This window comes from Oryx dammah, unplaced genomic scaffold, assembly GCF_014754425.2.
Source record: "Oryx dammah isolate SB20612 unplaced genomic scaffold, SCBI_Odam_1.1 HiC_scaffold_24, whole genome shotgun sequence".
Lineage (NCBI taxonomy): Eukaryota > Metazoa > Chordata > Mammalia > Artiodactyla > Bovidae > Oryx > Oryx dammah.
In genome coordinates this window covers 70,785,278-70,802,311 of record NW_024070208.1, presented here as the reverse complement: position 1 = coordinate 70,802,311, position 17,034 = coordinate 70,785,278, and the positions used below count along the sequence as shown (strand labels likewise).

At 40.1% G+C, this 17,034-nt stretch overlaps 1 protein-coding gene across 1 annotated transcript in view; it reads left to right on the top strand.

The window, feature by feature from the left end:
* Positions 1 to 17,034, top strand: part of LOC120883241 (multidrug resistance-associated protein 4-like) — a 181,019-nt gene that overhangs the window by 59,372 nt on the left and 104,613 nt on the right. The window contains exons 14-18 of the mRNA XM_040267270.1: positions 358 to 498; positions 1,293 to 1,330; positions 1,998 to 2,092; positions 9,447 to 9,593; positions 15,513 to 15,592. Of these exons, the coding sequence (XP_040123204.1) occupies positions 358 to 498; positions 1,293 to 1,330; positions 1,998 to 2,092; positions 9,447 to 9,593; positions 15,513 to 15,592 (501 nt within the window). The remainder of the gene's footprint in view (positions 1 to 357; positions 499 to 1,292; positions 1,331 to 1,997; positions 2,093 to 9,446; positions 9,594 to 15,512; positions 15,593 to 17,034) is intronic.

The window sequence follows — 17,034 nt, the reverse complement described above, 5'->3', positions numbered from 1 at the left end:
TTTACATATTATTTTAGAACAAGCTTCTGCATTTGTCCTTGAATCAGGTAGGCTGTACTTGTGCTGACAGTCATGATTGCCTTTAAGCAAAGTCCCCCAGCAGTGCATAACCTTGTGCAAATGATATTTCCTTATATCTAATAGATTCCTAGTAGTGGGATAGCTGGGTAAACACCTATGTGGTTTGGCCAGACATTCCCACACCCTTCTCCATAGGAGATGGACCATCTTGTTCTCCTACCAGTGTATGAGCTATGTCTATTTCCCATAGCTTTGCAGTGAGGCCATTGTTGAACTCTTGAAATGTGGAGTTCATCATTTAAAATTTCATCTCTCACTGCCATTTTTCCCTTCCAGACTGAGAATATACAGGTTACACTACCTCTAGAGGACCATTTGGAAGGAAAAGTTGGTTTTAAGACCTATAAGAATTACTTCACAGCCGGTGCTGGCTGGCCTGTCATCGCCTTCCTTATTCTAGTAAACATCACAGCTCAGGTATGTAAGGGCGTTTATTTTGGTTTGTGCACTCAGATTGATAGTTACATCCTATTTATACTGTATTTATTTTATAATTATTTTTAGATATGTGTATTAAGAGATTTATTTTGAAAAACTGGCTGAGGTTGTGCATTCTTGCTGGGTGAATCTGAAATCAGGAAGGCAGGTCTGCAGGCTAGAAACTCAGGCAGGAATTGAACTTTCTGACTTGAGGCAGAATTTCTTCCTCCCCCTGGAAGACTCAGGTATTGCTCTCCAGGCTTTTGTCTGACTGAACAAGGCTGCAACAAAAGTTATTACTCCATCTTTCAGTCTACTTGGATTTGCACTGAAATACATTAGCAAAGAGCTGACTCATTGGAAAAAACCCTGATGTTGGGAAAGATTGAAGGCAGGAGAATGGGATGACAGAGGATGAGACGGTTAGATGGCATCACCGACTCAATGGACATGAGTTTGGGTAAACTCTGGGAGTTGGTGATGGATAAGGAGGCCTGGCATGCTGCAGTTAATGGGGTTGCAAAGAGTCGGACATGACTGAGCGACTGAACTGATTGACATTACATGTGGGGAGCAGTGTCTTCTGGGGAAAAGGGGATCTCTTTTAAAGATATTAAAATGTATCATGCCCTCCCCTGACCTGTGGTCATCTGAGGTGTGGGGCTTGGTGCAGACCTGAGCCGGAAGGACTGTCTCTGTGTTCTGGAGCCTTTCTATCCCCCATGCTAGTGAGCGGTGGTTTGAGGGCTCAGTAATGTCAGTGTGTAAATGATTGCTGTTTCCTGCTCCAGGTTGCCTACGTCCTGCAGGACTGGTGGCTTGCATTCTGGTGAGTGATTCCTGGTCTGACCCAAAGTGCTGAGAAATTGGGCCACGGTGGGGCTTGTTTAACTTCCACTTACGACCATCCAGTAATTTCCTTGAAGAAAAAGTAAACTTCCTGCGGGTGGAGTGTGATCACCTCGTGGTCTCTCCCCATGTTCCTCTCTTTAGCAGCTTCTTCACAATTTGTTTTCTTTTTTTGTTTTTGAACTTTTTGTTTTGTATTGGAGTATAGCCAGTTAACAATGTTGTGATAGTTTCAGGTGAATCGTGAAGGTACTCCGCCATATGTATGCATGTATCCATTCTACACCAAGTCCCCCTCCTATCCAGGCTGCCACATAACACTGAGAGAGTTCCATGTGCTATACAATAAGTTCTTGTTGGTTACCTATTTTAAATAGAGTGAGGGCATGGCCATCACAAACTCCCTAACTGTCCCTTCCCCTCCAGCAACCATAAGTTCATTTTCTAAGTCTCTCTTCACAGACAGTTTTGAGAACTGAAAATCATCATTCAGATTTTTAAAAGGGAGACACACAGAGGGTCTTGTGAGCTGGGAAACACTTTCCAGCATGAAATGTGTTTCTCAAATTGAGGTAATTTTTTTTTTAACATTTGTGTAAATTCTATGTTTATGTATAGTGTAATATTTTTTCTTCCCTGTTCCATAGGGCGGATGTACAAATTAACTTGTATTATGGGGAATTAGTAAAAGAAGATGTAGATGTGATGCTCATTCTGAACTGGTACTTAAGAGTTTATTCAGGTAAAGTTGACTCATCTGCTCTATTATATCAGAGTTTAAGGAACTTACCATGAGTCTGTGAACAACGAGGGCTTCCACAGTAATTCAGTAATGTCTTAACAGATTAACTGTCTGAGTTGCATTTACTCTGAGAATTGATTAGAATAATTATTTTAAAGACCTACTAGAAGAAAAGTGGTTGAATGAAGACTCTTAATCTACTCTGTACTGGATGTTGGTAGTTAAACCAGGATTGCACATTCAAAAAGTCAGCCACTGGAAATATGTGGCAATTGTTTATTCTAATAGGTTGTTTTAGCTAAATCTGATATTGTTATATGGATGGGCAAGGGGCTTAGAAATGGATCCCCACCCTGTGGTTCAGGTTGTTCCAATTCTGTCTGAATAAGCCTTGGCTTTTATTGATCTTAGATGAAAACCTCTGGCAGCATGAGCCCCAAATAAAAGCATTATTGCCTCCCAGGTATGCATACTTCCCTTCACCACACTGCTCATCACTAATTACTTGAGAAGCTAAGCAGGGGGAATCCAGTGTCTGGGATTAGATTCCCTCTCCTTCTTACCTTGAGATTAGTATTAAGTCCTTCTCAACTGTGTGATTATTTTAACAATTGGCTTTCCAGACTAATATTAACATGACTGTCTCTATTCACAAGAATGTTTAGAATATATATAGCATTAAATACTACTTAATGCATATGTTCACCTAAAATTTTAAATATATTCTTTATCCATTCATCTGTTGATGGACATTTAGATTGCTTCCATATCCTTGCTATCATAAATAGTGCGGCTATGAACATTGGGTTCATGTTTCTTTTTGAATTATGGATTTCTCAGGGTACCTGTGTAGTAGGATTTCTGGGTCATCAGTTCAGTTCAGTTGCTCAGTCATGTCTGACTCTTCGCAACCCCTGGACTGCAGGACGCCAGCCCTCCTTGTCCATCACCAACTCTAAGAGTTTACCCAAAATCATGTCCATTGAGTGGGTGATGCCATCCAACCATCTCACCTCACCCTCTGTCATCCCCTTCTCCTCCCTCCTTCAATCTTTCCCAGCATCAGGGTCTTTTCAAGTGAGTCAGTTCTTTGCATAAGGTGGCCAAAGTATTGGAGTTTCAGCTTCAACATCAGTCCTTCCATGAACACTCAGGAATGATCTCCTTTAGGATGGACTGTTTGGATCTCCTTGCAGTCCAAGAGACTCTCAAGAGTCTTCTCCAACACCATGGTTCAAAAGCATCAATTCTTTAGTGCCCAGCTTCCTTTATAGTCCAACTCTCACATTCACACATAACTAATAGAAAAACCATAGCCTTAACTAGATGGACCTTTGTTGACAAAGTAATGTCTCTGTTTTTTAATATACTGTCTAGGTTGGTCATAACGTTCCTTCCAAGGAGTAAACATCTTTTAATTTCATGGCTGCCGTCACCATCTTCAGTGATTATGGAGCCCAAAAAATAAAGTTGGCAACTGTTTCCACTGTTTCCCCATATGTTTGCCATAAAGTGATGGGTCTGGAAGCCATGATCTTAGTTTTCTGAATGTTCAGCTTTAAGCCAACTTTTTCACTCTCCTCTTTCACTTTCATCAAGATGCTCTTTAGTTCTTTGCTTTCTGCCATAAGGGTGGTTCCATCTGCATATCTGAGGTTTTTGATATGTTCTCCTGGCAATCTTGATTCCAGTTTGTGCTTCATCCAGCCCAGCATTTCTCATGATGTACTCTACATATAAGTTAAATAAGCAGGGTGACAATATACAGCCTTGACGTAGTCCTTTTCCTATTTGGAACCAGTCTGTTGTTCCATGTCCAGTTCTAACTGTTGCTTCCTGACCTGCATACATGTTTCTCAAGAGGCAGGTCAGGCGGTCTGGTATTTCCATCTCTTTCAGAATTTTCCATAGTTTGTTGTGATCCACACAGTCAAAGGCTTTGGCATAGTCAGTACAGCAGAAATAGATATTTTAATGGAACTACCTTATTTTTCTGATGATCCAGTGGATGTTGACAATTTGATCTCTGGTTCCTCTGCCTTTTCTAAACCAGCTTGAACACCTGAAAATTCACAATTCACGTGTTGCTGAAGCCTGGCTTGGAGACTTTTAAGCATTACTTTACTAGTGTGTGAGATGAGTGCAATTGTGTTTGGCATTGCTTTCTTTGGGATTGGAATGAAAACTGACCTTTTCCAGTCCTGTGGCCACTGCTGAGTTTTCTAAATTTGCTGGCATATTGAGTGCAGCACTTTCACATCATCATCTTTCAGGATTTGAAATAGCTCAACTGGAATTCCATCTCCTCCACTAGCTATGTTTGTAGTGATGCTTCCAAAGGCCCACTTGACTTCACATTCCAGAATGTCTGGCTCTAGGTGAGTGATCACACCATCGTGATCATCTGGGTCATGAAGAACTTTTTTGTACAGTTCTTCTGTGTGTTCTTGCCACCTCTTCTTAATATCTTTTGCTTCTGTTAGGTCACTACCATTTCTGTCCTTTACTGAGCCCATCTTTGCATGAAATGTTCCCTTGGTATCTCTAATTTTGAAGAGATCTCTAGTCTTTTCCATTTTATTGTTTTCCTCTATTTCTTTGACTGGTCACTGAGCAAGGCTTTTTTAAAAAATCTCTCCTTGCTATTCTTTGGAACTCTGCATTCAAATGGGTATTTCTTCTTTGCTTTTTGCTTCTTTTCTTGTACAGCTGTTTATAAGGCTTCCTCAGACAGCCATTTTGCTTTTTTGCATTTCTTTTCCATGGAGATGGTCTTGATCCCTGTCTCCCGTACAATGTCATAAACCTCTGTCCATAGCTCATCAGGCACTCTATCTATCAGATCTAGTCCTTTAAATCTATTTCTCGCTTCCACTGTATAACAGTAAGGGATTTGATTTAGGTCATACCTGAATGGTCTAGTGGTTTTCCCTACTTTCTCCAATTTAAGTCTGAATTTGGCAATAAGGAGTTCATGATCTGAGCCACAGTCAGCTCCCAGCCTTGTTTTTGCTGACTGTATAGAGCTTCTCCATCTTTGGCTGCAAAGAATATAATCAATCTTATTTCAGGTTCACCATCTGGTGATGTCCATGTGTAGAGTCTTTTCTTGTATTGTTGGAAGAGGGTGTTTGCTATGATCAGTGTGTTCTTTTGGGAAAACTCTATGAGCCTTTGCCCTGCTTTATTCTGTACTCCAAGGCCAAATTTGCCTATTACTCCCGGTGTTTCTTGACTTCCTACTTTTGCATTCCAGCCACCTATAATGAAAAGGACATCTTTTCTGGGTGTTAATTCTAAAAGGTCTTGGCTCTTCATAGAACCATTCAACTTCAGCTTCTTCAGCATTACTGCTCGGGGCATAGACTTGGATTACCATGATATTGAATGGTTTGCCTTGGAATTGAACAGAGATCATTCTGTCATTGTTGAGATTGCATCCAAGTACTGCATTTTGGACTCTTTTGTTGACTCTAATGGCTACTCGATTTCTTCTAAGGGATTCTTGCCCACAATAGTTGATATGAAAGTCATCTGAGTTAAATTCATCCATTCCAGTCCATTATAGTTCGCTGATTCCTAAAATGTTGACATTCACTTTCTCCATCTCCTGTTTGACCACTTTCAATTTGCCTTGATTCATGGACCTAACATTCCAGGTTCCTAGGCAATATTGCTCTTTACAGCATTGGATTTTGCTTCCATCACCAGTCACATCCACAACTGGGCATTGTTTTTCCTTTGGCTCCATCTCTTCATTCTTTCTGGAGTTATTTCTCCACTGATCTTCAGTAGCATATTTGGCACCTACCGACCTGTGGAGTTCATCTCTCAGTGTCCTATCCTTTTGCCTTGCTGGGTCATATGGTAGTCTATTTTTAATTTTTAAGGAAACTCCATACTGGAAAAGCAGACCACTTTACCTGCCTCCTGAAAAACCTGTATGCAGATCAAGAAATAACACTTAGAACCAGACATGGAACAATGGATTGGTTCCAAATAGAGAATGGAATATGTCAAGGCAGTATATTTTCATCTTGTTTATTTAATATATGCAGACTATATCATGTGAAATGCCAGGCTGGATGGCTCACAAGCTGGGATCATGTTTGGCCGGAGAAATAACACCTTGGATATGCAAATAACACCACCTTTATGACAGAAAACAAAGAGGAACTAAGAAGCCTCTTGATGAAGGTGAAAGAGGAGAGTGATAAAGCTGGCTTAAACTTAGAATTCAAAAAATGAACATCATGGTATCCAGACTCATCACTTCATCACAATTAGATGGGGGAAATATGGAAATAGTGATAGACTTTATTTTCTTGTGTTCCAAAATCACTGCAGATGGTGACTGCAGCCATGAAATTAAAAGATGCTTGCTCCTTGGAAGAAAAGATATGACAAACCTAGACAGCTCATTAAAATGCAGAGACATTACTTTGCTGACAAAGTCTGTATGGTCAAAGCTATGATTTTCCCAGTAGTCATGTACAGATGTGGGAGTTGGACCATAAAGAAAGCTGAGCACAGAAGAATGGATGCTTTTGAAGTGTTGACCTGAACAAGACTCTTGAGAGTCCTTTGGACTGCAAGGAGACCAAACCAGTCAACCCCAAAGGAAATGAACCCTAAATATTCATTGGAAGGAGAGATGCTGAAGCTGAAGCACCAGTACTTTGGCCACCTGATGTGAATGGCTGACTCATTGGAAAAGACCCTGATGGAAGGGGACGACAGAGGATGAGATGGTTGGATGGCATCACTGACTCAATGGACATGATTTTGAACAATCTCTGGGAGATAGTGAAGGATAGGGAAGGCTGACGTGCTGCTATTCATGGGGTCACAAAGAGTCAGACACAACTAAGTGACTGAACAAGAATAATACTCCATAGTGTCTGTATCAATTTACCTTCTCACCAACAATGCAAGAGGGTTCCCTCTTCTCCACAACCTCTCTCACATTTATTGTTTTTATATTTTTTGACGAGGACCATCCTGACTGGTTCGAGATGATACCTTATTGTAGTTTTGATCTGCATTTCTCTAATAGTGATGTTGGGTATCTTTTTATGTGCCTCTTGGCCATCTGGGTGTCTTCTTTGAAAAAATGTCTCTTTAGGTCTCCTGCGCATTTTTTGATTGGGTTGTTTGTTTTTTGGATATTGAACTGCATGAGCTGTTTGTATATTATGGAGATTAATCCCTGGTCAGTTGCTTAGTTCACCCTTATTTTCTCCCATTCTAAGGGCTGTCTTTTCATCTCATTTATGGTAGATATATACACTGGAATATTACTTATCCATAGAAAGGAACAAAATTGGGTCATCTGTAGAGTTGTGGATGGACCTAGAGTGTGTCATACAGAGTAAAGTAAAAGAAAAGTAATTGCTCTTTTGATATAAGCCAAAAATATGCTTATATTAGTGCATATATATGGAATCTAAAAAAATGGCACAGAAGAACCTATTTGCCGGGCCAGGAATAGAGTCGTAGATGTAGAGAATAGATGTGTGGACACAGAGGGTGGGGTGGGGAGGAGGGAAAGATGAATCGGGAGATTAGGATTGCCATATGTACACCACCATGTGTGAGACAGATAGCCAGTGGGAAGCTGCTGTGTAGCACAGGGAGCTCAATTCAGTGCTCTGTGATGACCTAGAGGGGAGGCATACGGGGAAGGGAGGTCTACGAGGGAGGGGATATATGTATACATATAGCTGATTTACTTCATTGTACTGTAGAAACTAATACAACATTGTAAAGCAGCTCTACCTCCAAAATTTTTTAAATAAATAAAGACTTAAATAGTCTCACAGGAAATGCTTGTATAAAGATTTTACAAAGAGTGAGTTATGTAAAAATGCACTCATTGAAATTTGGTGTTTATTTTGCTGATCACTTGCTAAGAAATTTGAATCCATTAGCTAACTAACTTCTGAATTCGTGAATTATGGGGGCTTAAAGAAGAAGGAAGGGGTTCTGTTTCACATTCATTTTGGATGGTGGGTCAAGGCAAATGCCTGTTGATGGAATTCAGGAATTTGAACAGCTTTCAGAATTTAAATAACACTGAGGTATCAGCTGAATAGAAAAACAGTACTTGAGGGAATAATTATTATAGAAGTTATCCCCACTGTATTTAGCACTGTGAGTTGAAGAGATGTTCAGAAGGCTATTTTAATTTTTATATGCATGGTAGTGCTCATTTGTATTATTGATTAAACAAATGTAAATGATTGTATTTATTTACAAGTGTTTTGAAAGTGAAAGTGTTAGTCGCTCAGTCGTGTCCAACTCTTTGCTACCTCATGGACTGTAGACTGCAAGTCTCCTTTGTCCACGGACAAGAATACTAGAGCAGATAGCCATTCCCTTCTGCAGGGGATCTTGCCAACCTAAGGACTGAACCCAGGTCTCCTGCTTTGCAGGCAGATGCTTTATTCTGAACTGAGCCCCCAAACACTTAGTGAGAGATTAGGTACTCGTTTAGATTTACTATCTCATGTCAAAATATAATCTGTAGTTTCTTGCGATTCAGTTATTTAAGACATTGTCCACTTGAAGCTTAACATTGTCTTTTCATACTTTTTAAAGCTACTTGGGCATAGAAATAGCTACTTTATTTTAAATTTTTAGTAATTTTTATTACAGTATAGTTGCTTTTCAATGTTTTGTTAGTTTCTACTATACATCAGAGTGAGCCAATTATATATAAATATCCTCTTTTTTTGGATTTCCTTCCTATCTAGGCCACCAGAGAACTTTGAGTAGAGCTCCTTGTGCTATACAGTAGGTTCTTAAGAAGCTACTTTACATGGAAATGAATTTCCTTGTAAATTACAAGGAAGTGGTAAATCATTTCTCTTGTTCCCTGCTAGCTCACATGCTGGTACCAAAGCATACCTCAGTTTTAGGTTATGGAACATATTGTAAATTGTGAGATTTGAAATGCAGAGAAAAGAAGATCAACTAGTTTTTATAATTATCTTTCTTGTGAGTTTTTATTAGAACTTGTAATTGACTTAGGAAAGCCTAGACTGAAACATGGCACAAGCTTAGACATGTGATTTTTTTTTCCCCTGTGTTGTTTCTTTTAGTGAGAGGAAAACAGTGATTTTTATATTTTTCTTTACAAATGTATTTTGTGAAAGCATTAAACTTGTACAGAATCTACTTTATATATATGTACATATATATGTTTTTATTCTATATTCTGTATATGTAAATCTCTATACAAATTTTATTTATAGAATGAAATACACAGTATCTTTACAAACTGCCTACCATGCTTTAGCGTCATTGAGGATAAGGCAGAGATCTTGTGCTGAGTGATATTTCTTTATTTCAGGGTTAACTGTGTCTACTATCCTTTTTGGCATCACAAGGTCCGTCTTGATATTCTACATCCTTGTTAATTCTTCACAAAGTTTGCACAACAAAATATTGGAGTCCGTTTTGAGAGCTCCCCTATTGTTCTTCAATAGCAATCCAATAGGTAAGTCAGACACCAAGTTTCTCAGTGAATATGTCTTATTAACACATTTAGTGCCTAATTACATTTTCATATTTGAAAATGGAAGAGAATTTGGAGGAAAATCACTGTGTGTTTATTCATTTTATACAAAAAGTTTCACTGATAATTTTTCCTGTCAGAGAAAATCTGAATATAGGAGCCTGTAACCTTTTATTCCAATTTATGTGTCTATAAAGATAAATGAATGTTTACTTTGCAGGATGGTTTAGGAGTTCATTTGTTGTGCGGAATATGAAACACCCAGCATATAATGCAAATGTGTTGAAATGTTTTTGATAGCTGTTGAAACGTTGGCTGTGTCACATACTGTTAAGCTAACTAGGTAGGACCTACTTCCAGGAACATCTCTACAGAAGACAGGCTGTGTGTTTCTTTCTTTCACTTCCCATCCATATCTGGGACTGCAAAGCTCTGGCATGTGCTCATATTGTGAGTTTTATCTAAATGGTAATGGAAAATTAATTAAAATACAGTATCAGTGAAATGTATATATCCTCATCAATAAAATCAGCCCTCTAGTTTTACAATGGACTTTTAATTACATTTAAGAGGTCTTGTGGTACATAGTGTTCCCAGTGGTTTCCCAGTGGTTGCTTCCTCCATCCTGAGGCCTTTGACCTGTCTTGCTTTGGAAGATAGCCTCCTGGCCTGGGTTCCTGTGAAGAGTTAGTTCATCAGCGTTCATGCCCATTCTGTTCAGTTGATTAGACTTGTGCTGAGGCCCAGGGTGGCTTTGTTTTTGCAGGTGATGATTGACAGGACCTGTCGAGTCAAGAATGTGACTGAAGGCAGGACAGGTGTAGCCTTGGCCTGGCCATCAGTTATCTGTGTGATCAAGGCCAAAGTAGGTAGATACTACTGGGCAGGCAAATCTCAAGGCAAGATATTGTCATGGTTATAAGTATGGACTCTAGAACCAAATTCCTGGGTTTAGTCCTGGTGCTAGTTACTACTAATAATAGCCAGTCATAGTTATGTTAATACTTATGTGCTAGTTATTTCTCTGTGTCTTGATTTTCTTACCTGTAAAATGAGAATACTATTCACACACTTACCGATATCTTGATGTTGTGGGCATTAAGCAGGTTAATGCATTAGCACACAGCACATGGTCAGTGCCTAATGAACCTTAGTGAGGATGACCACATGGTGTCTGGGAACTTTCTCAATGGCAGGAACCACTGCCCTTCCTGTTCCACAAGACTGTTGTGAGGATTAAAGAAGACTGTTTAGAGCAGCACCTTGTGCAGATTTATTCAACACATGTTGTTTAGTGCAGGCACGGCGTGGAGCACAGGATGGCAAACTGCAAAGGCTCACACAATCTCATCTTATTATGAAGCTGGAGTGAGGAAGTGATTGGAAGAGTCTGTGCTATTATGGCTGTGATTCGCTCTACTTCACTGTTAATGTAAAAACTATAGTAGTAAATTTGGGAGCATAAAGTGAGACTGAATTTCTGTTAAGACAGCCTCTGAGCTTGTGACCACAGTTGACCAGGCTGTTTATGACGTGTAGGCCTCCCCAGATGCTGATTTATTTATTATTCAAGGATATGGAACCATGTTTAAATGTTCAAGGTCACTAACCCTGGAGATGTGGGCATACCAGTGTTTATCTTTTCTCTCCCTCCTGTATCTATTATCAGAACTTCATTCCTTCAAGAAAATATAAGTACTGCAAAGATAGGTCCAAAGGTTTAGGGGCATCAATTATTTACTCTTTTCAGTTCAGTTCAGTCACTCAGTCGAGTCCGACTCTTTGCGACCCCATGAATCGCAGCACGCCAGGCCTCCCTGTCCATCACCAACTCCCGGAGTTCACTCAGACTCATGTCCATCGAGTCAGTGATGCCATCCAGCCATCTCATCCTCTATCGTCCCCTTCTCCTCCTGCCCCCAATCCCTCCCAGCATCAGAGTCTTTTCCAATGAGTCAACTCTTCACATGAGGTGGCCAAAGTACTGGAGTTTCAGCTTTAGCATCATTCCTAACAAAGAAATCCCAGGGTTGATCTCCTTCAGAATGGACTGGTTGGACCTCCTTGTAGTCCAAGGGACTCTCAAGAGTCTTCTCCAACACCACAGTTCAAAAGCATCAATTCTTCAGCGCTCAGCCTTCTTCACAGTCCAACTCTCACATCCATTTACTCTTTTAGTGGTATATTAAATTGAACTCTTCCCTGTCTTTAATCTCAAAAGTAGAACTTTTAATAGATAATTTATGGTGGACTTAGCTCAACATTCAGAAAATGAAGATCATGGCATCCGGTCCCATCACTTCATGGGAAATAGATGGGAAAACAGTGGAAACAGTGTCAGACTTTATTTTTTTGGGCTCCAAAATCACTGCAGATGGTGACTGCAGCCATGAAATTAAAAGACACTTACTCCTTGGAAGAAAAGTTATGACCAACCTAGATAGCATATTCAAAAGCAGAGACATTACCTTGCCGACTAAGGTCCATCTAGTCAAGGCTATGGTTTTTCCTGTGGTCATGTATGGATGTGAGAGTTGGACTGTGAAGAAGGCTGAGCGCCGAAGAATTGATGCTTTTGAACTGTGGTGTTGGAGAAGACTCTTGGGAGTCCCTTGGACTGCAAGGAGATCCAACCAGTCCATTCTGAAGGAGATTGGCCTTGGGATTTCTTTGGCAGGAATGATGCTAAAGCTGAAACTCCAGTACTTTGGCCACCTCATGTGAAGAGTTGACTCATTGGAAAAGACTCTGATGCTGGGAAGGATTGGGGGCAGGAGGAGAAGGGGACGATAGAGGATGAGATGGCTGGATGGCATCACGGACTCAATGAACGTGAGTGTGAGTGAACTCCGGGAGATGGTGATGGACAGGGAAGCCTGGCATGCTGTGATTCATGGGGTCACAAAGAGTCGGACACGACTGAGAGACTGAACTGAACTGAACTGAACTTGTTTCTGGTATGTGATGTCATGAAGAGAGAACCACATATAGCAGTGTTACTGTTATTGAGTTCAAGCTCATTCTCCTCACCTCACAAAAGTCCAGTAAGACTCATAGAGGAGGTATTGAGGCAAGGAATAGCAACTTTATTTGGCAAGTTGGCAGACTGAGAAGGAAGACTAATGTCTCAAAATAACTATATTATTGGGGTCTGGGTGCCATTTTTTGTTTGTTTTTTTTTTTTTGAAAAAAGAAGGAGAGGAGGTGAGGAAGTAACGTCAAAAGGCCATTAATCTTACAAAACAGGAGGGTATTTATTAATGTCTTCTTTTCTGCAGACCATCCACAGGTGCTGAGAGTCAGAAAGTCTCCCTGTAAGCTGGGAAAAAAAAAAAAAAAAACTTTAGTTTAACATTCAGGCAGAAGAGCAGGGTTCCCTGACAAAAACAATGAATAGCAAAGCCTAAAGTCAAAGAAATAGATTCAATGTGGAGTCAAAATTGGTTCTTCCCTATAACAGTTTTTTTGATGGGCACCCCCGCTATCTGGGGCCAGTATCCTGTGCTTTCTCATCCTGAGTCTCCTCAGGGTGTCACTCTTGCAGGAGTGCCTGCACGGTCCTGATGGCTGCAGCATCCTTTGTTTACTGATATGGCGGATGGCATTTTTAGTTCACACCAAGTATTTACTAGAGATTAGTTCTCATCATCTAATTCTATAGCCTTCAGTATAGACTATTGTTGTGGATTCTGAGAAGGGAAATGAAATCAATGATGAGTAGTTCTTAGTCATTTAGTAATATTTGTGTTTTCCTGCCTACATACCTCTGATCTTCGTAGATGTTTCTTCATAAGTCTGTGCTAGTCACACTTGGTACATGTCTGAAAATAATGACCTATCCCAGTAGTAAACTCATAATTTGGAAATGGTTGGAATCCACAGTTTCCCAAAATGTGAGGTGCTGTGAACAATCTGGACAGAAAAAAGTGCAGAGGGCTTATAATTATCTTTATTTAAAGACTATCACTTGGCAAAATTAATCTTGATAACTAAAGCAAAATTAGTGTAACAATTAGGATTAACTTAGATATTTTGCAACTGTTTATTTACCAATTTAGCACTTGGAATGAGTCTTAGAGGGGATGGATCTAAAAGGAGGGAGCATTCTAAATCCACCAACTCTTCTTGATACAATGACAGTATTCCCCCATTCTTTAAAAAATCTGGACTCTATTTCAACTGCCCATACACTGTCATTTGGTGATATTTTTATTTCTTTTTAGGTATCATCCTATTGTCTCTTTCATTTTACCACTGACATCAGCTTTTTTCATTTGAATTTGTAATATATTCGTTGTTTAATTGCTAAATCATATCCAACTCTTTTGTGGTCCCATGGACTGTAGCCCACCAGGCTCCTCTGTCCATGGAATTTTCCAGGCAAGAATACTGGAGTGAATGCCACTTCCTTCTCCAGGGGATCATCCCCACCCAGGGATTGAGCCCGCATCTCTTGTGTCTCCTGCATTGGCAGGTCGATTTTTTTACCACTGAGCCATGATGGGAAGGCCAATATATTAAATATTTAATAATATACTTCTTTTAGATTTATTTATTTATTTTTAGTTGCATTGGGTCCTTGTTGCTGCTCATGGGTTTTCTCCGGTTATAACAAGCGGGGCTCCTCTTCATTGCAGGGCTTGGGCTTCTCATGCAGTGGCCTCTCTTCTTGAGGAGCTCAGGCTCTAGGTGTAAGGGCTTCAGTAGTTGTGGAACATAGGCTTAGTTACTCTGTGGCATGTGGGATCTTCCTGGACCAGGGATCAAACTTGTGTCCTTGCACTAGGGACACTGTACCACAGGGAAGTTCCTAAATATATACACTTCAAAAATATGTTTTGATTTGTTTATAAATTGTTTCTCTGAAAGCTCCTATCAGGGAAATGAGTAATATCTTTTTTTAAATTAATTAATTTAATTTAATTTAATTTACAATATTGTATTGGTTTTACCATACATTGACTTGAATCCACCATGAGTGTACATATATTCCCCATCCTGAACCCCCCACCCACCTCCCTCCCCATTACATCCCTCTGGGTCCTGGAACATCAGACTTGGACTGACGATTCGTTTCACATATGATATTTTACATGTTTCAATGCCGTTCTCCCTTATCATCCCACCCTCACCCTCTCCCACAGAGTCCAAAAGACTGTTCAATACATCTGTGTCTCTTTTGCTGTCTTGCATACAGGGTTATCGTTACCTTCTTTCTAAATTCCACATATATGCATTCAGTTTAGTTCAGTTGCTCAGTCGTGTCCGACTCTTTGTGACCCCATGAATCACAGCATGCCAGGCCTCCCTGTCCATCACCATCTCCTGGAGTTCACTCAAACTCATGTCCATCGAGTAGGTGATGCCATCCAGCCATCTCATCCTCTGTCATCCCCTTCTCCTGCCCCCAGTCCCTCCCAGCATCAGAGTCTTTTCCAATGAGTCAACTCTTCGCATGAGGTGGCCAAAGTACTGGAGTTTCAGCTTTAGCATCAGTCCTTCCAATGAAAACCCAGGGCTGATCTCCTTTAGGATGGACTGGTTGATCTTGGAGTCCAAGGGACTCTCAAGAGTCTTCTCCAACACCACAGTTCAAAAGCATCAATTCTTCAGCGCTCAGCTTTCTTCACAGTCCAACTCTCACATTCCATACATGACCACTGGAAAAACCATAGCCTTGACTAGATGGACCTTTATTGGCAGAGTAATGTCTCTGCTTTTGAATATGCTATCTAGGTTGGTCATAACTTTCATTCCAAGGTGTAAGCATCTTTCAATTTTATGGTTGCAGTCACCATCTGCAGTGATTTTGGAGCCCCGCAAAATAAAGTCTGACACTGTTCAGTATACTGTATTGGTGTTTTTCTTAAATGAGTAATATCTTGTATCCTATTCTTGTAGGAAGAATTTTAAATCGTTTCTCCAAAGACATTGGGCATATGGATGACTTGCTGCCTTTGATATTTCAAGATTTCATCCAGGTAATGCACCAGTCCTGTCAGAGTTCTCCCAGGGAGTAGCAGAGTGCCTATTCCTCAAGGCCTTTTCACAGGGACTTACAGTGGGCCTTTCAGCCTGGTGATGTATCCTATTACCTTCAGCAAAGGCCATGTTTTGTAAGAAAAAGGTGCGGCTGTGATTGGCAGGCTGAGTTAACATGAGTAACACCTGGTCATGAGTGGCTCCACAGTCAGGTCAAGGTTGGTTTAAGGCAGCAACAGGCTGGGTAGGTGGTTCTCCCTCAGCATTCCAGATGTCTGGCTTGGATTCCCTTTACTGTGAGCACATTTCATAATAGAAACAGTCACCTCTCATGGAAAGGTAGACTAGATGAGCTAAATTATGTGTCGTATCACCACAGAAGCCAAGTATTTATTCCACCTTTTTTTTTTTTTAAATAGGGTCAGATGTGATCACTTAGAAAGAAAAGATTAGTAATAATAAGGTGAAAATAATACTTGATCAAGGACAATAAAGGGCAGTTATTGATACAAAGAGTTTAATCCAGTAATTTGATTACAGGATCAAAGTTATCTCAGAAAATGTCTTTGTTTTTGTAGGCAGTTTTTATTTTCACACGTTGAATGCTCTGTTTTAACGTATCTTAAAAATATATGTATAAAAAAGGCAGAAATACCCATGGAAATGCTTCTATCCGGCCTTTGTTTTGTCTGTGAACTTGAGGTTCTAAGAAATGATGCTGGGTCATCTCAGCTCTTGTTTCCTCATTCAGTGTCATTGCTCACTTGGGGTGTTCTCTCTGTTATTCCTGTCTGGTTTTCAGTGATTCAAGCTATGTGACTTTCTAAGTGTTTATTTTGTAAATGAAATGCATTTATCAAAAGCTGCACACAGAAATGCAGCAATGAATATCTGAATGCAAACAGCACAGCCTGTGGGCAAAGGCTTCCACTATTTACCAATGAGAAGTAAGCTGAGACTCAGAGGCAGAGGACTTTTACTGCAAAGATATGTGTGCTTTTTTTTTTTTTTCCTTTTCCAGAAATTTATTTTATAAAGGTGTGCTCTTGGGTTTAGCTGCATTACTTATCCCCAGAAGCAGTCTTTCAGTAAAGCAGTATCACATCTTGACAGTGATTGTTAATTACTTTGAAAAGATTTTGTGAAAGGTTCTGTTCCTTTGCTACTATAAACTAGGTCAAGGTTGGGTTTCCAAAGCTGGCTGGCTTGCTGTGTGCTTGGCACATGGATAATTAGCCCTTATAATCAGAATCCATCACATACTTTTGCATGACCTAAAGAGGGACAGGAACGGATGCTGTCTGATTTCAGGAAAAACATTCTTAGTCATGTGAGGAGAGAAAATTTTAGTCTCACTGATTTCCAACCCCAGCTCTTCCACTTGTAGTTCAATTATCTTAAAATCCAGGTCCTCCAGGTAGAGGCGTCCTAAAGGCCATTG